This window comes from Carettochelys insculpta, chromosome 1 (assembly GCF_033958435.1).
Source record: "Carettochelys insculpta isolate YL-2023 chromosome 1, ASM3395843v1, whole genome shotgun sequence".
Lineage (NCBI taxonomy): Eukaryota > Metazoa > Chordata > Testudines > Carettochelyidae > Carettochelys > Carettochelys insculpta.
Window position 1 is genome coordinate 58,766,945 of NC_134137.1, and position 19,290 is coordinate 58,786,234.

At 46.5% G+C, this 19,290-nt stretch overlaps 1 protein-coding gene across 1 annotated transcript in view; it reads left to right on the forward strand.

Moving 5' to 3' along the window:
- LOC142004841 (complement C4-A-like) overlaps positions 1 to 19,290 on the forward strand; it is an 85,267-nt gene that overhangs the window by 12,241 nt on the left and 53,736 nt on the right. Inside the window, exons 10-16 of the mRNA XM_074982525.1 lie at positions 7,781 to 7,896; positions 8,846 to 9,013; positions 11,338 to 11,535; positions 15,662 to 15,853; positions 18,042 to 18,191; positions 18,623 to 18,749; positions 19,131 to 19,202. Of these exons, the coding sequence (XP_074838626.1) occupies positions 7,781 to 7,896; positions 8,846 to 9,013; positions 11,338 to 11,535; positions 15,662 to 15,853; positions 18,042 to 18,191; positions 18,623 to 18,749; positions 19,131 to 19,202 (1,023 nt within the window). The remainder of the gene's footprint in view (positions 1 to 7,780; positions 7,897 to 8,845; positions 9,014 to 11,337; positions 11,536 to 15,661; positions 15,854 to 18,041; positions 18,192 to 18,622; positions 18,750 to 19,130; positions 19,203 to 19,290) is intronic.

The following is a 19,290-nucleotide window of genomic DNA, read 5'->3' on the forward strand; positions in this document are numbered from 1 at the left end:
ATACTTGTTTACCCAACAACCATTCACCACTATGCGCACAGTATCCTTAAGCTTATGGGCTTGAACCCATGTTGGCTTGCACAGCTGAGAGATGAGTTACAGCCAATGTTTTTCTGTAAGGCATGCCTCAAATTGTCCACTTTGCAGTGAGGTGTAGCTAAGCTTCTGTTCAGATAGTCCTGTAATGCTGTCACATGTTCCTGGGTCCCGTACATTCTAGCTCTTCTTCCTAGTCACTTCCAGCTTTCCTGTCATGCACCAGAACCTACTTGCCCATCACCATTCAACTCTTCATTCCACTCAGTTTGCTCAAGCTCCTGCTCAGCCTCACTCTGCAGAAGAGCACTATGCCATGCTCTACCCCAGTGTGCTCCTACCTTGCCAAAGCAGCATGCCATGGTTCTGGTTAACTAGAAGTGTGAGCACAGTAGGGACCATGATTTTGGGACCAACCCTAGAAATCTCCATTTGCCTGAGAACATGTGAAAGAGGCGAGTGAAGTTGGGACTGTTGTTCAGTGCAGGTAGGGATTTAAACATCCAGACCATGGCTACACTAGCAAGTTCTTTTGGAAGATCAGGTCCTTTTTCAAAAGAATACGTGGAGTATCCACACACAAAATGTGCTCTTTCTATCTGAAATCGAAAGCCTGGGGTTTTCTTCTGGAAGCCCTCTTCCACTCCTGGATCAGGAAGAGCTCCTTCTTACAAAAGCTTCTTTATTTTTTTAAAAAAAAGCATGTGTAGATACTCCACAGCCCTTTTTTCGAAAGAGCAGTCCTCATGGCGCTGGATTTTTTGATCCCTGCCCCATTCTTGTGAAGGAGCAAGTGGCTGTGTGGACGCTGTCTGTCGAAAGAGCAGATCGATCTTTCGATCCACATTTTGTGTGTGTGGATGCATCCTTTCAAAAGAAGATCTTCCAGAAGATCATTTTTCAAAAAATCATGTAATGTAGACATGGTCCTAAAGACCTGCTACCTAAAGAAAGGGCTGCAGATCACTGTCTACATGCTCCCTTTAGGAAAGCGTTTGGCTGGGGGCTTCCCACAGCCCCAAGCACAGAACAGAAAGCCCTGAATGACCAGCTGCTAAGCAGGGATTTTGTGACCAACAGCAATGGCAGTTGAGTAGCCACATGGGAATGTGGTGAGGAGTCACAAGAAGAGACTGTGATGCTGGAACAAGCCTTGGGTCAGGCCACAACAAGATGAGCTAAGGGGCATCCCAGGGTTATATTCCAAGAATCTGTGCCTATTGCAGGGGTAAGAGCTGTGGGATATGCGTCAGAAGTCTCACTGCCACACACAAGTGAGTTCAGCATCAATGTGGATGCAACACCTTAGCTACGTCTACACGTGCACGCTACACCGAATTAGCTTATTTTGATGTAGCAACGTCTACACGTCCTCCAGGGCTGGCAACGTTGATGTTCAACGTTGACGTTGCACAGCACCACATCGAAATAGGTGCTGCGAGGGAACGTCTGCATGCCAAAGTAGCACACATCGAAATAAGGGTGCCAGGCACAGCTGCAGACAAGGTCACAGGGCGGACTAGCGCTTCCGGGGCAACAGCTAGCTGCTCCCTTAAAGGGCCCCTCCCAGACACACTCAGCCTGCACAGCACGCGGTCTGCAGAGCCATAGGCACTCACACCTCGAGCGACGCAGTCATGATGGACCCCCAGCAGCAGCAGCAGCAGCAGCAGCCAGAGGTCCACCCAGCTGCCCCTGCAGGAGCAGTGCTCGCCCTGCTCCATGCCATGCAGGAGGCAGCTGAGCACCTCCTTGCCACAGAGGAGGAGCTGCCCGCAGGGGAGGAGGACGCAACCCCCAACCCTGCAGCACCCCGCCCCCCCCCCGCCTCATACGCCACCGGCTGTGGAGCTACCCCACGAGCACCGACTGGTGGGAGCGGCTGGTGCTCGGAGAGTGGGACAACGACCACTGGCTCAGGAACTTTCGCATGAGCCGGCAGACATTTCTGGAGCTATGCCAGTGGCTCACCCCAGCACTCAGGCACCAGGACACCACCATGCGGCGTGCCCTCAGTGTGGAGAAATGAGTCGGCATCGCTGTCTGGAAGCTGGCCACTCCAGACAGCTACCAATCCATGGGCCAGCAGTTTGGCGTCGGCAAGGCCACCGTCGGGACTGTCCTCATGGAGGTAAGAGGACCCACGGGGGGAGGGGGAGGCAGCTCTGGGAGGGCAGGGGAGGGGAGGGGTGCCCTGGCAGGGAAGGGCCACACACACCCTGCTCACCCCTCATTGGTGCTCTCCCATGTGCTTCCCCTGCAGGTCGTCCGCGCCATCAATGCCCTGCTCCTCCACAGGCTCGTGAGGCTTGGGGACCCGGATGCCGCCATCGCGGGCTTTGCCACCCTGGGCTTCCCCAGTTGCTTCGGGGCTCCGGATGGGACTCACATCCCCATCCGCACCCCGGAGCACAGTGCAGGATGCTACATAAACAGGAAGGTCTACCACTCAGTGGTCCTCCAGGGCTTGGTGGACAGCTGGGGCCGTTTCCTGGACATTTATGTGGGCTGGCCTGGCAGCACCCACGACGCCCGGGTATTCCAGAACTCGGGCCTCTGCCACCGGTTGGAGGCGGGGACCTACATCCCCCAGCGGGAGATCCCTGTGGGGGACACCACCATGCCCCTCTGCGTCATCGCAGATGCGGCATACCCCCTCCGGCCGTGGCTCATGCACCCGTACACAGGCCATCTGTCTGCCAGCGAGGAGCGCTTCAACCAGCGCCTGAACCATGCGCGCCAGGTGGTGGAGGGCTCATTTGGCCGCCTCAAAGGGCGCTGGAGGTGTCTCCTCACCCACCTGGATGCGGGCCCCACCAACATCCCCCAGATTGTGGGTGCGTGCAGCGCCCTACACAACCTGGTGGAGAGCAAGGGGGAGGCCTTCTTTCATGGCTGGGCTGTGGAGGCCGGCAGGGCCGATGTGCAGCCACCCGCCGCTCCCAGTCGCCAGGTGGACCCCGAAGGGACCCGGGTCCAGGAGGCCCTGCGGGCCCAGTTCGACAAGGCCGCAGGGTGAACGCTGGCAGGCCCCCCACTGCCCCCCCATCCTCCACAACATTCCCTGCCCCTACGCCCACACCACAGAGCACCCCAGAGCACACACCCCCCCACTTTTCTTGTAAAAATAAAAGCAGACAGTTGTTTGTCAAATCAAACATCTTTTGAACTCTTATTATAACGGAAATTCTAACTTATATATGTATATATTATAAAAACAGGGATAACATGAAAGGGGAAGACAAGGAAGGGGAGAACTATTTACATGGGGGGGTAAGGATCAGCATTGGAAAATGGGGGTCACAAATACAAACTATTTACAGCAAAAAATAACTTAAAAGTGGGGGGAATATATACAAAAGGGGGGGGGCCCACGTCCTGGGCCCCACGCCCCTACTGTCCAGCGCTGGGGGTGGGCGGCCAGGATCCCCACCTCGGCCGCAGCCCTGGCTGGGGCTGGCTGGGGGCCGGGTGGACCGGGAGATATGGCTGGCGAGTGTCAGCTGGCCCCAGGTCCCCCTCGGCGGAATAGCCCTCGGTGGCGGGTGGCGATGCGACGGCGGATGGCGCGGCGGCTGGAGCAGTGGGTGGCGCAGCGGGTGAAGCAGGCAGGGCGAGCACAGTGGCGGCTGGCGCGGCATGGGGGGGCCAGGTAGTCCGCAATGCGGTTGAAAGTCTGCATGTAGGCCCCCCATGCCTCCTTGCTCCAGGCCAGCGCCCGCTCCTGCAGGTGGAGGCGGCGTTGCTCCACCCGCAGCTGCTGCTCGGTGACCTCCACCTGCCGGCGGTGGAGAGCCAGCAGCTGGGGGTCTGTCGCCGGCGGCTGCTGGTGCTGGGTCCGCCGTCTTGCCCGCCGTGGGGCCGGTCGGTCCTTCGCCAAGGGGCTGGCCTGGATGATGGCCCTGGAGGGCTTTCCGGGACCACTGACACCTCGCCGGCGCTCTCCGGTCCTTCCGATGGTGCAGCTGCGGAACACAGGAGGGGGTCAAGAAGAGTTAGTGTGGGCCCCGAGCCGTGGCCCTTGTCCCCTCACCCATCTGCTGCAGGTTCCCCATCCCCGTCCCTGGGAGATGCTGCTGTGATGGGGTGCAGGGGTCCCCCTGCACTGCACCCCGTCCACTGGCAGGAGTGACTCTCACTCAGCAGGTCTGACAGAAGAGGTTTATTAGGCAACAGATGCTCAGTTTCTCCCAGAAGTGACAGTACAGCAGTCAGAGACAGTCCTTCCAACCCGTCCTGGGGAGAAGACCCCGAGGGGTGCCCCTCTGGGGTGTAGCTTTCCCCCTCCTCAGGCAGGCAGCCTTCAAGCTCTCCCTTCCCCTAGCCTCTAACTGCCGCCCCTGATTCAAACCCAGCTCGGCTCCTCCCTTCTCTTTGCTCAGGGCAGAGGTGTAACCTGCCAGTTGTAGCCCCAGGATCATCCTTAGCCACTGGGAGCTATTCAGCTTGTTGCTCATATCTAGCCTGAGACTCACATTTGCACTCCCCCACTCCATCACATGCTGCTGCTGCTGCTGCTGCTGTTGGGTGTCCCACCCCCTCCCCCCCGGGGGACCCTAGAGGTTCCGCTTCCCCCAGCCCTGGGGATGGGGCATGGCACTGTCGTGCTGTGGGGGGCAGGGGTTGATGGACTCTTCTGAGGGACATGCCACTGCTGTCCTTGGGGCCATGGTCATCTGGGCATGTGGAGGGCCCAGGTCATATCTATTACCCCTGCCCCTCAACCCCGGGGGTGTGCACCGGGGGGGTACATACCTGACGGTCCACTCCCACACTTGGGGGACACCCGGGGGGCGGACGCCCGGCTGGAGCTCCGGGACGGCATCATTATTTGGAGCCCGATGTCGCTGGAGGAGGAGTCCCTCTCCTCCTCCTCCTCCTGCTCCGGTGCCCCGGGGGTGGGCTCCTGGGGGGGCCCCTGGGGTGCGGGGCTTGCCTCCGGGGCAGACTCCGCCTCCAGGGCCTGCTGGGGCTCCTCAGCCGAGGTATCAAGAGTGGCTGGAGGGGAGGAGGTGTGCCGGGGGCCCAGGATGTCCCTGAGCTCCCTGTAAAAGGGGCAAGTGACGGGGATGGCCCCAGATCGGCTGGCCACATCCCGGGCCCGGGCGTAACCCTGCTGCAGCTCCTTCACTTTACTCCGGACATGATCCGGAGTGCAGGCAGGGTGACCCCGGGCAGCGAGGCCCTTGGCCAGCCGAGTGAACGCATCCGCGTTCCACCTCTTGCTCCCCATTACCTGGAGCACCTCCTCCTCGCTCCAGAGCCCCAGCAGGTCCCGAAGCTTGGCCTCCATCCAGAAGGGGCCCAGCTGCCGCTTTGCCGCCTGGCTCCTGGGCTGGGAGCCCTGGCTCCCTTTGGGGGGGGTCCCCTGGGGGCGCTGCCGGGCGGCCATCGCAGCTGGGTGGGTGTCTCTAGCTGGCTGAGGGACGTGCAGGCTGGCCGCGTGTCTGGGCTGCCGCCTGCACATTCTCTCAGCTTCCTGCACAGGAAGGGAGGGGGCAGGGAGATTTAAGGGCTGCTCCACGCGGCCACCATTGAGCTCAGGGGCTGGAGAGAGCGTTTCTCAACCACTCAGCTGATGGCCGTCGTGGAGGACACCTCAATTTCGATGTTGCAGGACACGCAACGACTACACGTTCCCTACTTCGAGGTTGAACGTCGAAGTTGGGCACTATTCCCATCCTCTCATGGGGTTAGCGGCTTCGATGTCTCGCCGCCTAACGTCGATGTTAACTTCGAAATAACGCCCAACACGTGTAGCCGTGACGGGCACTATTTCGAAGTTGGTGCCGCTACTTCGAAGTAGCGTGCACGTGTAGACGCGGCTCTTGAGTGTTATTTCATGGAGTGGCTGATCTGACACATGCTAGGCTAACAGGAGAGAAATAATGGGAGTGTAGATCTCTGGAGATACTTCTGCAGTGAAGACATACCCATGAAAGCCAATGGCAAAACTTATATTGACTTCAGTGGGGCCAAGTCTTCATCCAGGATGTTTTACTGTCTACTTAGCACAACTGAAAGAGAGCCAGATACTATACATATCTCATATTTGTTATACTTTAGTCTGAGTCTTAACATTTTGAACACTGTTGTGCATGTACTGTAACAACACACACAGCTGAATTAAATTCTCATAGAAGGGTTTCTTTCCCTCTCACCTCTTCAGCCACATTGAGTTTTGGCTTGGAATGTAATATTTTATATTTGCAACAAGGAGGCCCAGCCAGAAGCCATGACTGATAACCCTGGGTAGGCGGTCTGGGTGGGAGCTGATTGCCAAGGAACCTACCAAATAAAATATCAGACAAGCTTGTTAATAGTATTCACCAGAAAAGAAAAATCTCCCCCCTAGAAAGTTAGAAACCAAAGACCCAATTCTCACGCTGAGCAAGGCCTGTTTTTCTGAGGATTCCCAATAGACCTAATAAAAATTATTTCCAGTGAGAGTGATGCAATCAAGTCCCTAGTAAAAATACCAAAGATTTTAATGGTCCAGAATCCATCATGTTTACATTGAATAATACCTTCAACAATAAAGAAATATTACCTGTCTGCCATCAATTCACAGAAATGCTAAAAATATTACCATTAACTTAAATATTTTCAGTCCCCTCAGCTATTCTCTGTATCACATTTCATTAGCAATGACCGCAAGGTGGATGTAAGCAAGGGGTGTAGGGAGCTCAGAAGCAAAGGGAAAACTGTAATGGGTATGAAAACAAAAAACAACAAAAAAAAAGCAGTCCAGTAGCACTTTAAAGACTAACAAAATAATTTATTAGGTGATGACCTTTCATGGGACAGACCCACTTCTTCAGACCATAGCCAGACCAGAACAGACTCAATACTTGAGGCACAGAGAATCAAACATAGTAATCAAGGTGGACAAATCAGAAAAATTATTATCAAGGTGAGCAAATAAGAGAGCAGAGGGGTGGAAGGGGGTGGGAAGTCAAGAATTAGATAAAGCAAAGTATGTAAAAGAGCCCCTTTAATGAGCTAGAAAATTGTCATCCTGGTTCAAACCACATGTTAATGTGTCGGATTTGAATATAAAAGAAAGTTCAGCAGCCTCTCTTTCCAAATGGCTGTGAAAATTCCTTTTCAGTAAAACACAGACTTTGAGGTCATTAACAGAATGGCCCACTCCATTAAAGTGCTGGCTGACAGGTTTGTGACTCAGGAGTGTTTTTATGCCTGTTTTATGCCCATTAATTCTTATTTTTGGTTCTCTGTGCCTTAAATATTGAGTCTTTTCTGGTCTGACTATGGTCTGAAGAAGTGGGTCTCTCCCACAAAAGCTCAAAAAATACTAATAAAGTATTTTGTTAGTCTTTCAAGTGCTACTAGACTGCTTTTTTGTTTTCATAGCATATAGACTAGCACAGCTATCTCTCTGTTACTATTCAACATGGAAAGGGTATGCTTGGGAGAAGGTGGGGAGCAGGAAATAACCGAAAAATGAGGGATACACAGTGGCAAAGCAAAATGTCTCTAAGACCAGCTTAAATGCCTATATGGAGTAACTGCTCTGCATGACTGAAGAGCAGCCTGAGCATAGAAGGCAATCAAAGGCCAAGAACAGTGCTATTCCATTATAAATTAGCCATGAGCCTTAGGAAACAAGGGCTTAGCTTCATTCACTTCTGTTGCACTTTAGTTTTCTCCATCTGTAGATGAATCTTAACGTTTGTCTGGGAGGAAAACGTGTTGGGTGATAAAAGTTGTTTGCTATTGATAGGTGGTGAAATCCAGGAGGAAGAACTCAGTAGTGTGAAGTTTGTCAAATCTCCTTATTGTGTCGACTTGTCTAAAACCAAGCAATATTTTGTGCCTGGGGCTCCTTTCTCTATTATGGTACGTAATGTTCAGGTTGCGGTGTCTGCTTTCTTCCATCATAAGGGACTCATCTAGCAGCTTTTTTGCCCATATAATTCCCAGCTGCTTCCATGCTTTGTGAGGTGTACCTAGCAGGCATAGGCTCACAATGTACCCCTTGCTTCCCCAACTCCATGTGGCCCTGCACCTCCACTAAGCTACCCCCGCCCCCGCTCCTCCCCGTACCCATTTGTCCCTGGTCTTCTGTGCCTCTGTTCCTCTGCCTCTGTACGCAGCCAGCCCTCCCACAGCCCTATGTGTTCTTGCATTCCCATCTCTATGTGGCCCTGCGCCTCCATTCAATCATCCTCTGCCCTGAGTGTCTCTGAATTCCACACCCTCTGTCCCTATGTGTCCTTGCCCTCCTTCCATTTAACCACAACTTCAAACTGCCCTAACACTAGCCCTTTTCAGCCAAGGTCTATAAGATCCCCCAACAGCCCTGTGTGTTCTTCTTTGTCCAATCTCCCACATCCTGTACCAAAGCACCTGGCCCCGTGAGCAGGGCACTACCAGGAATGCACCATCTGCTGACTGCTATAACCAGGGAGCTGGCTGCCTCTGTTGTGGTAACGCAGCAGCCCCTGGTGGGTGAAAGACATAACTGCAGGATTTCTCCAGAAGAACATATTTTCTGTGGAGAAAAAAATCTGAAGAATACATGAATTCTGCACTTGGGCAGCAGGATAGAATTCCCTCAGGTGGAATGTGCTTAGGACAGCTCTCGTACAAGAGGGGGATCTGGTGAAGTCTCATGGTACTAGTAGATAAAAAGATGAAATCACCTCCTGCTTCTTCCTCCAAAGGTTAAAGATCCAAATAATAATTTTTAAGGATTTCAATATTTCCTTTTGGCTTCAAAACTCTTCCCTTGCTTTAAGATTTTATTGGCACCCTGTTATTTCCCTGTGGAAATTTTCCCCCATAGGCCTCTGTGACTTCTGCTGATGGTTCTCCTGCTGCTGCCATGTCTGTTACAGCCACTTTGACCAGAGACGGAAAAGACACAAAGAAAAAGACGGCACCTTCTAATAAAGAAGGTCTTGTATCTTTTGTGTTCGACATTCCTCTTGCTGTACAGGAGCTACAAATAATGGTAAAAATAATTGTTTTAACAGACAATGAATGCCCAGGATGTTTTGATGGATGTTTCAAGGCAACTGCAGCATGATTCCTTATATAATATGAACATCTTTAGGAAGAGTCTGTTGAAGATATTTACATAAAGTAGGAGTCTGATGCTGCAAATCTTTGTTCACTTGAATAGTTCCATTGATAGGATTAAAACTACTTCTATGCTTTAGGATTCTTTGCATGGGCAAATGTGGACTGATTCAGGTCCTAAATCTGTATAGTGGATTTGTTAGCTAGAGTGTAATCTTCTCAGGGAAAGGGTCAGTTCTTTATTTTCCATGGTCAGCATCCACACACAAAAAAGCAGATCAAAAGATTGATCTGCTCTTTCAAAAGACAGTGCCCACATAGCCCCCACTATTTCAAAAGAATGGGCCAGAGATAGAAAAATAAGGCCCTATAATGACTACTCTTTTGAAAAAAAAAAAGGGGGGGGGGCCTGAGGAGCATCTACACACGTTTCTTTCAAAAGACGCTTTTGAAATGGGGCGCTCTTCCTGAAAGAGGAGCGGAAGAGGGCTTTCAAAAGGAGCGACATGTTCTTTCGATTTACTTTTGAAAGAACACTTTTTCTGTGTAGATGCTCTGCAGAATCTTTCGAACGAGCCCCCTTCTTTCGAAAAATCATCCTAAAGAACTTGCTAGCGTAGACGCAGCTTATATGTGCTGCATTTGTGGTAGGCAAATTTTGTTAAAATATAGGTTCCACTTTCATGGCTGGTAGAAATGATGAGCAAAACCCTGAGGACACTATGGCTACGTCTACACGTGAAGCCTACATCGAAGTAGCTTATTTCGATGTAGCGACATCGAAATAGGCTATTTCGATGAATAACGTCTACACATCCTCCAGGGCTGGCAACGTCGATGTTCAACATCGACGTTGCGCAGCACCACATCGAAATAGGCGCTGCGAGGGAACGTCTACACGCCAAAGTAGCACACATCGAAATAAGGGTGCCAGGCACAGCTGCAGACAGGATTACAGGCGGACTCAACAGCAAGCCACTCCCTTAAAGGGCCCCTCCCAGACACAGTTGCACTAAATAACACAAGATCCACAGAGCCGACAACTGGTTGCAGACCCTGTGCATGCAGCATGGATCCCCAGCTGCAGCAGCCAGAAGCCCTGGGCTAAGGGCTGCTGCCCACGGTGACCATAGAGCCCCGCAGGGGCTGGAGAGAGAGCGTCTCTCAACCCCTCAGCTGATGGCCGCCATGGCGGACCCCACTATTTCGATGTTGCGGGACGCAGATCGGCTACACGTGCCCTACTTCGATGTTCAACTTCGAAGTAGGGCGCTATTCCCATCCCCTCATGGGCTTAGCGGCTTCGACATCTCGCCGCCTAACGTCGATGTTAACATCGAAATAGCGCCCAACACGTGTAGCCGTGACGGGCGCTATTTTGAAGTTAGTGCCACTACTTCGAAGTAGCGTGCACATGTAGACACGGCTTATATATTGTATTCTTGGGCAAACTCCTGAATACAAAGGGTACATCTATACTTGGCTGGAACTGAAATTTCTACCATGGGTAGACGTACATTTGCTAGCTTTGATCAAGTTAATATGTTAAAAGTGGCTGTGTAACTGCAGTAGTATGAGAGGCTGGAGAGTTTAGCCACTAGAGTCTGAGATGGGATTGTATGCCCAGAGCTAGCCCATCCTGCTGTCTGTGCTACAGCAGCTACCTTTTCTGTAACAAGCACTCTCAACAAAAAATAGCATGTGTGCATCTACCTGAGCTGGAAATTGTGCCTAGAGCTGCAGGACAGGTGGATCAAGAGTCAATCTCTGATGTCAGTGGAAATGCAGGCAGGTGCAGGGGTCCTCCTACAGTCATTTGTAGGATAGAGCTCCAATAGTAGACATGATGTGATGCATAGCAAACAGGGATGAGAAGTAACAAGAGACAGATCCATCAGGCCATGCAGCTACTTAGTGCAGTACTTTGTTCATTTGAATGATTGCTAATATTATTTTTGAAATACTTATTGTCAATCGTTATTAAGATACTTATTGTGAGTGTCACTGAAGAAGCTATGCTGGAAAAGACAAATATAGCAGCAGTGAAATGAGCACTGAGAGCAAATGCGCCTAATGAATTGGTCTAATCTTTAAATCACCAACTCTACAGACCAGTTACTAGACTTAACGCATTGTGGTCACTCAACTCATGGTCTAGTGTTTTCCAGTGACATGGTGATATATAAATTAACAGTGATGCCTGATATTGTCTCTTAATTGGCATGCTGTTTTCTCTCTCCGTTTCGTTCTTCATAGGTGAAGGCAGAAGAGGGAGATCCTGGCATGGAATCAGCTGGAACCAAAATGACTGCTGAGAGATACCAGTCTGCCACCCAGAACTACCTTACTATAAGCATCCCACATGATGTCGTAGCACTAGGAGATCCTTTACATGTTACCTTGAAGACGATCCGCCAGTCCAGCAGCAGTAACATTGATTACTTCTATTTCTTGGTTAGAAATAGGATTTTTGGCAACACTATTTTGTGTCAGAACAGATTATTTTACAGTTTATAAATCTACACAACTGGCCTTTTTCAGGTTGTGGAGAAAAGCATATTAACATAAGGTGCAGCTGTGGAGGAGGTCTGATGCAAAGAGATACAAACATGTGGTACTTTTAGAGCTTTTGTGACACCCCTATATTTTTAGGAGAAAGGTATCTGATTGTGATCTCCTGATTATCCTAAATTTGGGCCAAATTTATGTCAGTTCTACCAACTCAGAATCTGATCCTTAAAACTTGAAATAGGTGCTACGTTTTTAAATTTAGTCTTTGTAGTCCTAATTCTCATTTATACTTGGAACCCCTTACATCACTGTTTCAGTGTACAATTCAGCAAACAAAAGTGTAGTCACATCCAGACAATCATTTTGCAAGTAAAATTACACTTCTTAAAATTTACCTAAGATCTGAGAGCCCAGCTAGTCCTTTCTAGGTAGTGCATCATTACCCACAACTAGACGTGGCCAGCAGTGTTTTGGCAAAACTTTTTTTCAGTGGAAAGGATCTGTCAAAACTAACACTTTTTGCAGGAAAGGATCAGTTTTGAAGAATTTCCTGTTTTGAAATATTTTTGGGAAAATGTTTTGAAATTGTCACACTGTCTCATTTCAATATTTTCAGAACGAGACGTTTCCTTTTTTTGGTTCAAACTGACCTTTTAGATGAGAAATTTAAGATTTTTTTAAATACCATTTCAGTGTTCCATAATTTTATGTTTCAAATATCTCTGAAATGACAAAGAGTTTGCTAACATATCTGAGATTTTTGTCTTTTTGTCCTGATTCAGATTGGAAAATTTCAAAATTGCAAACATTTTCTTAGAATGGGAAGATAGTTTCCTGGTCAGTGTTTTGTCTACACTGCAGAATTAAGTTGGTTTAATTTACACTGGCACACAGCTTCTACAGTAATTTCATTGCTTGTGCACGTCTATGTAACCCATACACTTAAGTGTGGTTAACTGTCCCAGGTAGCCATACCTAGACCACCTCACAGAAAGAATAAGTGTCCTCTACAACTTAAGTTGAGCAGCAGCTGGTTTTTAGGTCAAGCTGTAGAGATACCTGCACTAAGCTCCAGAAGTCCCTGGTTCAAGTCTGCTTCTGGGCAGTTAAAGCTACACTTTGCTCCTTGTGTCAGCTCTGCACTTCCTTGCCAGGTGCAGTTGGACTGACTGAAACTGTCAGTGTGGGGAATTGTGGAGTGGGTTCAGAAAGCCAGTAGCAGTTAATGTGAGCAGCAAAAGCTTGGTTTACACTACAGGATTAGGTCAACATAAGACAGTGTATGTCAACCTAACTCTAATTAGCTCCACTAAAACATAGCTCCCACTAATGTGACTTGCTCACTGTACCAAATTAATAAGGCAACCTCCACAAGTAGATGTGGTACTTAAATAGATGCACAGGCTGAAACTCTCTGGTGTGGGACTCCCTCATCTGGCAACATGCATGGTCTGGCTTGATTTTAGTTAGCCAGATGACTACTTATAATGGGTACAGCCAAGTTCCCTGCAGCCCCATTAAGTTTGTTTACAGCCTCCAGTCTAGGCTCGGTGTTCTGTCTCTTATTTAGCGGCAATTTACCCCAAATGTCTTCTAAGGGCCTAGTAAGCAGTGGTAGTGTTGGTAATGTGCTAGATGATGAAGTGGGTCTTTGCCCACCAAAGCTTACTCTCCAAAATATGTTAGTCTATGAGGTGCCACAAGACTTCTTCTTCTAGACAATACTGACCTTCCACAGTACGGCAAATTCTCTCATTCAGCACCAGTCAGATCTCAAGAGTGCCAGACTAGAGAGGTACAATCTGTAGCTAGTCTGATGCAGTGTCAGTATAGACACAGTGTTGCTTGCATCAGCTGCTGCTGTCTTTCAGAAACCATCCCACAATGCCCCACACTGGCAGCTAAATCAGTACAAGCACTCATGGTGAGGATGCACACTGCTGACACAAGAAGCAGAGTAACAGAGAAGGAGCTGTATTAGTCTCTATAATATCAAAACAAAATGCTGTCAAGTAGCATTTTAAAGACTAACAAAATAATGTATTAGGTGGCGAACTTTCGTGGGACAGACACTTCTTCAGACCATAGCCATACCCGAACAGACTCAATATTTAAGGCACAGAGAACGAAAAACAGTAATCAAAGTTGACAAATCAGAAAAAATAAAATAAAATTATCAAGGTGAGCAAATCAGAGAGCAGAGAGGCAGTGGGGAGTCAAGAATTAGATTAAGCCAAGTATGCCAAAGAGCCCCTGGGACATTATAGGGGCTCTTTGGCATACTTGGCTTAATCTAATTCTTGACTCCCCCCGGCCCCTCTGCTCTCTGATTTGCTCACCTTGATAATTTTTTTCTGATTTGTCAACTTTGATAACTATTTTTGGTTCTCTGTGCCTTAAATATTGAGTCTGTTTGGGTATGGCTATGGTCTGAAGAAGTGGGTCTGTCCCATGAAAGCTCACCACCTAATACATTGTTTTGTTAGTCTTTAAAGTGCTACCTGACTGCTTTTTTGTTTTGATGGAGCACAGTGTGGGTTATTCAGTTCTTGCACTAGCTGTATGTCGACATCCTTAGTGTCTAGACTGGCACTGTACCAGCCTAACTGCATCAACATTAACTCTGTGTCTCTTGGGAAGGCAGATTGTTAAATTGGTGTAGCAGGCAAATTACATTTGTCGGGAGCAAGAATTTTGTGTACACACAAAGTTTAATCAACCTCAGCTAGCTTGCATAAGCCTAACCCAATAGTGTAGAACAGGGCTAAGACTTGAATTTAGTGAACAATTCTCCTCATGATGCACAAGCCAGAAAACAATCCAGCTGTTTCTGACAAAGGACTCTGCAATGGTAACAAGTATAAAAATATTTTTAACTGAAGTAAGCAAGCAAATAAGCAAGATGACTATGAATTTACCCAAGGAACAAAACAGTCAGATAACAAATATGTTCATTTTTTCCTCTAAATGCCCTTTACAACTGAAATTTTAAACCTGTCCAAAGCATTTTAGACACCCATTTGCCTGATTTTAGCGGGAATCAAATATCCATATCCTTTGACAATTCTAAAGAGCACCGTCCCAAGATTTACAAATAAGATGTGAAAAAGAGACAATTTTATGCCAGCATTACCATCCCTGCCCCCCAGAATGACCATAGTTCCTTTGAAGTTTAACATTTGTAAAGACTGTGTGAAAGGAAAAATTTCATTGGCTTATTTGAGAGGATCTTAGTCCTGTTTTTGCCATTAAAATAGTTATTTTAAGACTTCTGGTCAAATGACCCTGTGCCTTTCCTGTAACCTATCTCATGATTTTGTTTATTGTTTTGAAAAGTGTCTGGAATCAGTTCAGGTAAGAATCTTTATCCACTCTGCCACCTAAGGACCTGATTCTGGCTTACAACTTTCTCTAAAAGTTGTGCAATTGAAATAAATAGGTTTGCTTGCAGGGAAAGGAACTAGCCAATGTAACAGCGACAGAATCAAGACCAAGAGCAACACTCTGATATTCTGACTCACTTTGAGTAACACCTTCTTCTGTCAGTAAAAGACTGATCATCTGCCCCAGCCTGATGTAAAAGAGCTAGTGTCCCCATATCCCACTGAATTCCTTTCGCAAGATTGGTTACAGGGGTAGAGATAGGACGGGGCGGGGGATGCTGGCATACACACATGCAGCTATTTTGAGCACTGATGCAGTCATAAGGGCAGCCTAAGTGATGTTACTGTAACTCAGGCTACCAGAGCTAAGTTAGACTGGCATTGCCCATGATCAGGAGGATTTGATTCCATGAGGTCTCCCATGGAACTCAGTGGTACTACCCATTGGCCAGGAGTTGTGTGTTGTTTCTCTTTGTGGTGCAGTACCCATCATCACCCTGTGAGCGGTACCATTGACATCAATGGGAAATCTTATGCAGTGAGGTGCTATTCAACTTTTTATTCTGGCTATCAAAATCTGGTCCTAAGTGATATGATTATTAAGTTTTTTATCCCCTTCACGTGCTGCAGATTCTGCTTTGATTGTGCAGTCTTAGATTTGTTTTGTATTTGCTTTTGAATTGCAGGCTTTGGCAAAGGGGAAAGTTGAGGTTATGGGAAGAGTCCCATATGAAAACAAAATAATCACCCTCAATGTTACTGAAAAAATGGTGCCAGCATTTCGCTTTATTGCTTACTACTTCATTAAAGATCAGGACCACAGGGAGATTGTGGCTGATTCTGTGTGGATCGACACTGTGGATGCCTGTGAAGGAAAGGTAATGACAAATCAAGAAATATTTGTGGAGAACAAAAATAGAAAAGAGATGAATAAGGTGCGATATAACAGAGGGCTATAAAATCATGATTGATGTAGAGAAAACCAATAGGAAAGCATGGTGGAACAATTAGGCAGCAGGTTTAAAACAAACAAAAAGAAGCACTTCTTCACACAGCTCTCAGTCAACGTGGAAATCATTGCCATCTCCAACTGCCGGAAGCTAGGACTGGACAACAGAGAATGAAGTCCTATGTTCTGTTCATTCACTCTGAAGCATCAGACACTGGCCACTGTCAGGAGACGAGATACTAGTTGGACCATTGGCCTGATGCCATACCACTGCTCTTATGTTCTAGAAAAGGGGGTGTTCATGAGCGCCACACAGTTGAAGCTAGCAGTTGAAAGTTATCAAGGGCATCACCATTTTCATTTTCATTATAAATTAAATGGTTAGAAATTATTCTTACTGCCAATTACAGTAAATATCAGTAACAAGTAGCGTAGCTCTGGGAGATTATTCAGAATTAAGGCTGATAGGATATTATGACTTCAGTTATTACTTGTTAATTGCAAACAAATTTATGGCTCTCTATTGAAAGAGGCGAACCTGTTGGAACTGACAAATGGGTAATTCATAGTTATGCTCCATTGAAAACTGAGTCTGTGGGTCACATCCTCAGATGGTGTAAATCAGCATAGCTCCTTGGAAGTCAAAGGACCTATGCCAATTGACATGAACCAATTAAAAATAAAAAGGCTACAACTTGAAAAACATTGAAAGAGATTAAAATGTGAGATGGGGACAAAATAAACGTGGCAAAAAGATTTAAAATACTTAGTTGTGCTCCAGTGGAACAAACCCATTCACACACTTATTCACTTTTGTCAACTGTATTTCCTGCTACAATATTTTTCTATATCTATTCTACCCCCAGAAAATTGAAAGTTGATTTTCTGGGGTTCTATTTCTCACATCTAGTATGGACACATGAAATTCACATTTCAGGGGTCACAGTCGACCCCTGTACTCCTCACAAGATGCAAGGAGTAAGGGAGGTTAATTCGATAAACTTTTCCATTGACCTTCCCCTTTATAGATAGACAAGTTAGCCGAGTCAATGAGATATGTCAGTTTTAGCTATATAATTGGCATAACTAGAATTGTGTATCTGCGGTCAACTTTCTGAATCTAGTGTAAACATATCTCACTCTTTCTCCTCTGGGAAAAGTAAAAGACTGAATGTGCATTCTCCCAACAAGAGTGAACAGTTTTTTAATTGAAAACTAAAGTGCTTCTACTAAAATAATTTTCATAGGATTTTTGCTTTTGACCAAAAATGCTTTTTCTGTTGCGGAGGAAAATAATTTTGCTGGAAAAGAAACAAAAGCCATTTTCATACAGGCTGGTGTGCATTTGTTAATAATCTTTTAGTGATTCCACCATTATCATAATTGAAATATGAGTACACAAAGGACCTACGTTTCAATGGTCTTGTGTAGTAATCTTCTGAAAGTCTAACCCAATTCAGTATTTGAGGAAGAAATGCTGCTCTCATGTACTTGATTTAGACCTGTGTCACCAAGTGCAGAATTTGGCCCATTAACCAAAAAGGGAGAAGGTGGATAGGGGAGAAGAGAAAGTGATGTAGCAAATTGTTTTAGTTTAATTAACTCTGTAACATGAATAAGATACAGTTCATTAGTTTTATTTCAAAGTACTTTTGATTTTTAGCTTGCTTTAGAAAGGTATTAAAATGGCAGCTGGAACTGTTAAAGACCCTGACTCAAGAAAGCATATAACCATGTGCTCAAATCTCATTGATGCTAAGCATGTGCTTTTCTGTATCTCCAAATATCTAAGGTAAAACTCTCTTCACATACACCAACTACCACTGCTCTGAGTGAATTTTGTCCATATGTATCTAAGGGCAGAATCTCAATTCTTTGAGGTTCTGAGTGTCCTGAGCTTTCATTGTAGCAGTTGTAGTGAAGAAAAATCACCTCTGTTCAGGATCAGCCCCTTAATCTTCATACTAATAAACATGACGCTATATAAATGTTAGTAGCGGGAAATGCAGAAAACTCAGATAGCTGTTATCTATATTGCTAATACCCTGTTAATATCAATGTTTGATATTAATGCTAATGAGAAATATAAATTTGTTATTTTAACATTTTGCCTTCAGATTAAATTGGCAACAGACCAAGACACATATGAACCAACGGATTTGGTAAATTTACTCATTGACACAGATCATGCAGGAACTGTTGCCTTAGCAGTGGTTGATACTGCGGTTTTCATTCTGAACAAAAGGAATAAGCTTACAGCCAAAAAAGTAAGTGTGTTAAAAAAGAAAATAGCTTGTGTCATTGAATCAAGTAGTATTTCATGGGAGATGAGAGAGATCTGAATATAATAAATGAATAGTAAGCAAAATACCATATAAGACATTACTAATTTGGGACAACACATTTATTTATTTATAATACATTTATAATAAATTTGCATAGGATTTGCTAAAGCAGAACAGGTTAGTAGCTAATCCACTCTTTTTTATTAATGATACAAAGGAAGACCATCAATAAATTGAATTATGCCCCTACTAAAATGTCAGATTCCTTTAACCTCAGTGCTGGAATGTAACCAATACTTCTATTTGCATCATTTTTGCATATGGCCTGATAACAGGATATGTCCTCACTATTCAGATAAAAGTCACTAGTTTTTCAATAGTGCATCTTCCTTCAACACTGCTATGTTTTGCAGGTCTTTGAGGCAATGAATTCATATGATCTTGGATGCTCAGTAGGTGGAGGTGCAAACAGTGCCCAAGTTTTCACCGATGTGGGTCTTGCCTTTATTTCAGACACTATTCAATCCCATTTTCGGCAAGGTGAGAAAAGACCTTCTTCCTTTCCCAGAGACAAGTATTGTGGTAGAAGAAGTGCACACTAAATTTCTGTGGTTAGATTTTTAGACTTCATATGGCACTGTATTGTAGTTCTATTCCAAAGTTTCCATTCTCTGTGGTCTTATCATACATTTTCCCATTATATAATGTGTGTTCATAGTTCTTATGAAGGTGAAACAGGCCACACCCTTGGGGTCACTCATTTGACACCTATTGTAAAGTGGAGCGTGGAAGGGGGCAAAGGCATTGGTAATCCCACTTTGCAGATCATCCATCTTCTGGTTTCCAGGTGCCTGGCTTGTGCTGAGGAGCAACTCAGAGCAGCCTTACGTATCATTTTAACCTTTGGCTCTGTTTTCCTAGGCTATAAGTGTTCCCGTGCTACCAGAAGACAGAAAAGATCACTGGATTTTCACAAGCAAATTTCAGGAATTGGTATGGCCATTAATCTTGAGTGGCAAGGACCAGAGCCTGCTGGGTCAGAGTGGAGAGGCTAGAGAGCTAAGGACTGGAGTCCTAGGAG